Source organism: Arachis ipaensis, chromosome B09 (genome assembly GCF_000816755.2).
Source record: "Arachis ipaensis cultivar K30076 chromosome B09, Araip1.1, whole genome shotgun sequence".
NCBI lineage: Eukaryota > Viridiplantae > Streptophyta > Magnoliopsida > Fabales > Fabaceae > Arachis > Arachis ipaensis.
The window spans coordinates 16,766,676-16,772,932 of NC_029793.2; the positions used below are offsets into that span (position 1 = coordinate 16,766,676).

General features: G+C 38.5%; 1 protein-coding gene across 1 annotated transcript; it reads left to right on the top strand.

The window, feature by feature from the left end:
- Positions 768-3,395, top strand: LOC107615090. Its single transcript, XM_021112452.1, has 8 exons — positions 768-940; positions 1,039-1,311; positions 1,443-1,540; positions 1,645-1,735; positions 1,836-2,009; positions 2,141-2,502; positions 2,695-2,768; positions 2,870-3,395. Exons 2-6 carry the CDS (start codon positions 1,126-1,128, stop codon positions 2,177-2,179), a joined length of 588 nt encoding a protein of 195 aa, XP_020968111.1. The 5' UTR covers positions 768-940; positions 1,039-1,125; the 3' UTR covers positions 2,180-2,502; positions 2,695-2,768; positions 2,870-3,395.

The window sequence follows — 6,257 nt, forward strand, 5'->3', positions numbered from 1 at the left end:
CATAAACTAGAAATTTTTTATGAATTTTTTCAAAGTGCAGTTGGTATTATGGGACTTTAGTGATTTAACAGATGTAAGGTAAACCCATTGTTTATCAAAGCAAGGCCCCCTTTCAAATTTAATAGTCCGCACTGTAACATATATTTCCCACACCCCCTTTTCTTTTATGTCCATGATTTGAATTTTGACTTGGCCTAATTTTGATGACCATTCCCTTGATGGCTCTGATTAAATCAAAACCCTTGGGCTAGACGTGCGTTGGCCCACTTGGGAAATACCCATATACCATATTTTTAATGTGATGCCTCTAAATATATCCGGGCTTTTCTTTAGGAAAGAAAAAACTATGGCCGATTTTATTGTTTGTATATATAAATAGACATAAATTATAACCCAAAAAAATAAATAGACGTAAATTACCATAAAATAAATCCCATTGGTAGAACGTTCGAAACTTAATTAATTAAATCTCATGAGTAAGACAATTATTTATATATATATAATTATGAATCAATATCCACTTAGTGTTAATCTTTAATTAGACAAAATAATTATTATTAACGGTGTTATGAGATTATCATTATTTTCTTATGTTAGAAGATACTTACTATTACTATTTACTATTTATTTTTTCGTAGTCTGCTAATAACTATTAAATGTTGATACCATGTCTCGAAAAAAATAGATGCTGATGACATGTGAATTTAAAAACACGCTTACAAACTCAAATAAGAGTGATAAGTATCTGTTGGACCTTTAGTAAATAGCCGAATGCAAAAAACAAAATTTTTTATTAATTTGTGTGAACCATGATTTTTTTTGGCACCGTGGGCCAAATGTTATTTGGCCTAAATCAGCACCTTTGCAATACCCCAACCCAGGAAGCCTTTCCAATCGGAACCTCTCGAGTCAGTGTTCCCCCGTCAATGATGCCTTGAATGTACATAACCCAATGAAAAATTTTGCCTGTTCGGCATCTGCATTCGATGCTGGTTGCTAACAGAACACTAGCTGATCTTGTTTTTTTCTTTTTTTCAGAAAACAAAGGTTGGAGGGGACTTCGACAGTACAACTCGGCTCTGTGATCTCTATGCCTCTTCCGAGCCAAGTCCGAGGTGTTCGAAGATGCCGCGGTTGTCGAGCGCAGAGGTGGCTGCAACCATCGTTGACGATGCATCCATGGGCTCCCCTCCCAAGACCCAATCCAACTCGGTGCCGCAGAGACGACCGCTGTTTTGGCGTGTTGAAAGGGGGGGTCGGGGACGCATTCTGGCGCCGAACATGGAGAACCCGATTTACCACATCCCTAAGGCAAGTCACGTAACATTACCCCTGTGATTAACCCTATGGATGATTGCATTTCACTGTTGGGTTCAAACTCTTTATTATACAGATACACTGTGTAGTTTCTATGATAATCACTTCAAATGTTTTCGATGCAGAATTTTGCCATGTGGTTCAGGCCCATTGCCGATATGAGTCTGACTAGGGACGAGTGCCACCTTGGGACGTATATATTTGCCAAAAATGAAGAAATGAGGTTACAATGTGCAAAATTGGAACACACTCAATAGTTGTTTCGGGTTTGATCTTATATCTCCAGGATTCAAACTAAATCCCTGTTCATGTTTGTTGTCTTTCCAGGGAAACAGAGAACTTATTTAAGCATTACGAGCTAACCCTGCCTCACGGAAAGTTCTTATCCCTTAGGCCCGAATGCATGCCCCACTTTGATGTAATACCATTCGAACTTGACTTAATACTCTCCCCTAAATAACAATAGTATTTGATTGAAAAATTTCGCAGTTCAAAGCTAAGACACTTGAAATATGTAGGTCGTCAAAACTGTTGCAATGCTTTCCTATCTTCAAGCCAAGGCAAACCCTGTGCCCCGTTGCTGGTTCTTTCCGTCAGCATTTGCCGCTGAGATCTTGTTCCAAACTCTGATGGAACATGTAATAGAGAGCTATGCGAGACGCTGGATGCCACCAACTCAAGAACTTGAGCATGTAAGAAACATTCAAGTTATCGTCTCTCCATAATTGCTCCAAGTTTATCATTAACTTATTAGAGATCCGGCATTCACACACAATATGGATATATTTTAACTGATGTTGTATTTTGCTGCTCGCCTGAATAGGTCTTTGTACCCATTTGCGAGCCACCTGAGACTTGGTAAATGCTATTGATGGATGTAAAGAGACCTTCTGTTTATGCCCTTGATGTTTGCACAAGCATGGAGTCCGTTCCCAGGTGTGAGCGCAACATGTGCCTTATAGTACGTAACCCACAAGGCATTTTGTACACAGTATATTTAATTATCGTGCAACTCTTTCTTCTGAATTTTATATGCTTGCCATGGTGACGGGAACAGCAGATGGCTGTCCTCGAGAACATTTTCAAACTTGAGCCGAATCTGCCCAACTTTAAACATGGTTCGCCAGATCCAAACACCTGGGGACGCATTGAATACCCCATGAGCATTCCTAGCAGGCTAGGCGCGTAAGTCAGTTTATGATGCCTCCGCAATTTTTCTCTCACATAATTAGTTTGTACACACTTTTTTAGACTTGATACAATCTAAAACTACACCCCACAAACCAAATTGTTGGGAACATAATTTTAAATATTGTGGCAAATTGTATGCCTTTTATCTCACTCGTTTATTGCTATGACAATTTTCATTGGATAAAGATGAATCTGAAATATGGTGCATCTGGTGGATGTCTCACAATGGCTGATTCTCCCCAGCTATCCTAGGCAACCTGGTAAGAACACCGTCATCGTTATAGGTTTATGCAAATTAAGTTGGCCTTGATGATATTACCACTTAACTATTTATATATATATATATATATATATTTCGCAGGGTGATGAGGCCACATTGAGGATGAAAACAGCAATCAGGATTGTCGCATCTGACTACAGTGAGCTTAAGGCTCTTGTGGACCTCAAGGCAGAGACGGTGTGCCGTAGTCTCTCGTTCCTTCCTTAATTACTACTCTATTTACATGCTTATATATGAATAAAATTGGGAACCATTTACAAGGCCCAAATATTTTGAAATTACTCGTTGCTGTTAAATATTGCTAATTCCATACTTTAGTATTTTTACTCTACTTGTATTATCCCGGTGGTCGACATTGGATATGCACCCACCCGGGTTGCAAATGGTCTGACTATGTATGCACCGGTTATAGTTAACTTGCATTATGACTTGTTAAAGAATGTAAGTGGGAACCATTAACAAGGTCCATATATTTTGAAGTTAGTTGTTGCTGTTATATATTGCTAATTCTAGACTTTAATATCTAACTACTTAGCTTGTATTATCCGGGTGGAAGTCCAGTTGTAAATGGTTTTCCTATGTATGAATATGTATTAGTCAGCTTGCATGATCAATTTTTCATTTCTCATAACGACTTTTTTTTAAAGTTGCATGTGTGGTGAGTGTTTTAATCAGGTTTTGCCCCAAAGAGATTGTGTACTGCCCAGGATATATTGATACTCAATATACTGGTCAAGATATATTGCCACTACTCCATCGTTTCTTTCTTGGTTACGTGCTGCCCTACAGGAGCAAGCTATGCATCACCTAACAAGGCAACATATTAATTAGGGTAAAGTATATTTTTTGTCCCTGAAGTTTGGTAAAAGTTTCAAAAATACCCTTAAGTTTTATTTTGTTTCAATTTTGTCCCAAAAATTTTTGATTTGCATCAAATATACCCCCGACAGCTAAATTTTCAAAAAATTTAAGACCAATCTAACAATAATGTATGAAAATGATGCTTGATTTACTTGTGTTGAGGGTTGTTCTTATGAAATTATTGTTGAATTGGTCTTAAATTTTTTAAAAAATTAGCCACCAAGGGTATATTTGATGCAAATCAAAAACTTTTGGGACAAAATTGAAACAAAATAAAACTTAGGGGTATTTTTGAAACTTTTGTCAAACTTCAGAGACAAAAAGTATACTTTACCCTATTAATTATTACACACGGTGTTTTAAAAAAAATTCTGTAAATTCGCCCACATGTTATAGGACACTAAGAAGCCAATGTAACAAAACAAAGTTGTTACCAGAAGAGGATATTTCATAACAACCCAACATAGTCAAACAAAGTGTTCTTGTGCTAGTTTCAACTATACAACATGGTTGGTGGCTTGCCACTCACTAGGTAAACTTTAAAAATAATTCACCACACTTAGAGGAATAATTAAAGCCGTTACAAGTCTATCTATCTATGCTATCCTCTTATGACATGAATTGCGGGAATGTGTTTAGAAGTTCAACCCTCAATTTCCTCTTCCTCGTGCCCGCGCCCATCTGCAATTCCTGCTACAATTTACATTTATATTTGTAAAGATTAGGGTGCTTGCCCACAAATAGCAAACCTACTGATGGAAATCTAAACAAAACGCGCGTCATAAGTCAATAAATAGTTACGGGACAATATTGGCACTTACATAACTTGTAGCAAGTTCAGAGGCAAAAAAAGTCGAGTTCTCTTGTCGAGTTGTCTGTGACGGTGTCGTCTGCACAAAGTAAAAAGAGGCAAGTCCGGTTGTAAATAAAATGTTTCCAACTTAAATTCTAATGGATTTGACTTCTTAATGGATTTGAATTCTTTGTGGATCCAGATCTGACAAAAGAAACCACTTCTAATATTAATGAATCCTCCCAATACGATTAATTGATTTCACAGAAAACATATGCATCTACCCCTAAGAGCTTGAATTGCCTATATTGACATTCATAGATTTATACATTTATGCTTCTCCTACTTTGTGAATGGCTCATGTTCTATTTATACTTTGATGATGCTTCTACCCTGTTTGACATGTTGCATCCTCATAAAATAATGATGCTATTTGTTTTATGACCAATTGTGAAGATCTACCTAAATTTAACAATTTTATCAAGTTCAACTTCATTTTATCAGCTACTTGTTTTGGGATCTACTCACATATGGCATGTCCTAATTAGGTTATCATTAATCATTCAAAGTTTGAAAAATATGATGACCACCCTAAAAATCACATGAATTATAACTGACACACAGCATATGGTTCTAACTTGAGGTTGAGCTTGGCAACCCTCGAGAACCGGTAGCGATCCACAACATCCCTGTCGCGGGGCAGGCGCACTGGGGCAGCGAGTTTGGCGATGACCCAGTTTTCTACAGGCACTGCATTTTCTCTTCTTTGGTCCCTTTGTAACATGAGAATCGTTTCCTCTGCCAGTGCCTTTTGTCCGGACACAGACTAGATCATTTATCCCACCACCCCCATCACCGTTAAGCTGTGGATTCACATCTGGGGCCACACGCAACCCATTCTTGACCTCCAACATGATAGCATCCCGTGCCATTTTTTTACTAAAGACCTTGTAGTCCTCGTCCCTTAGACAAGCCACCTTGGCAAAACGCTTACATTGGTCTACAAATGCACCAAGTCTGCTACGGTACCGGGATGCAACATCACCCGTTTCTGTAACTTGTCTAACAGAAGTCACATTGTTCTTGACATTTTTGCACCACCTTTTGAGGACCAGAGTCTCTGGCAAAGAACCGATATCAATACCAACCTGAACTACAATTATGTGAACACAAGGGATCCCATATGACTCCATCATGCGGCAATTACATTGAAAGGTTCCATTATGCGGCTGGTGCAAGACTTGTCAGGTTGACTCCGGTCGGCGATACTTCTGTATCACATAGCAACATCCATTTTTACAATCCTGGTGGTCGACAATGTAAAATCTAACGGCCCACTTTAGGGACTCTCGAAATCTATAAAAAAGTTCACAGGTATACAGGGTTGTCGTTGACCTCTCAATCTCTGGGAACTGTGTTTGAAGCACCGGGGTACCTGGTGCACGAAATTGTGATCTCCAGGCTCGAACAAATCCTGGTAATGGCTCCAGAGCTTGGTGCTCTGATCTTAATTCATAATTGTCACAACTTCGATACAACTAACCAGCAAGTGCACTGGGTCGTCCAAGTAATACCTTACGTGAGTAAGGGTCGAATCCCACGGAGATTGTTGGTATGAAGCAAGCTATGGTCACCTTGTAAATCTCAGTTAAGTTGACTCATATGGGTTACAATATATTATGTAAATAAAACATAGAGTGGGGATTTCTCTTGAATGCCGCCATCATTCTAGCTTACGCCACGAAGATTCTGATTAGGAGATCTAAGAGATATTCATTCTAGCTTAATTCATGTAGAACAGAAGTGTTTGTCAGA

Bases quoted from the DNA above. Each gene is read 5' to 3' on its own strand.
- LOC107615090 (XM_021112452.1), top strand. From the start codon at position 1,126: ATGCCGCGGTTGTCGAGCGCAGAGGTGGCTGCAACCATCGTTGACGAT. The intron at 1,312-1,442 runs GCAAGTCACGTA...TTTTCGATGCAG, and splicing joins CGATTTACCACATCCCTAAG to AATTTTGCCATGTGGTTCAG. The intron at 1,736-1,835 runs GTAATACCATTC...TGAAATATGTAG, and splicing joins AATGCATGCCCCACTTTGAT to GTCGTCAAAACTGTTGCAAT.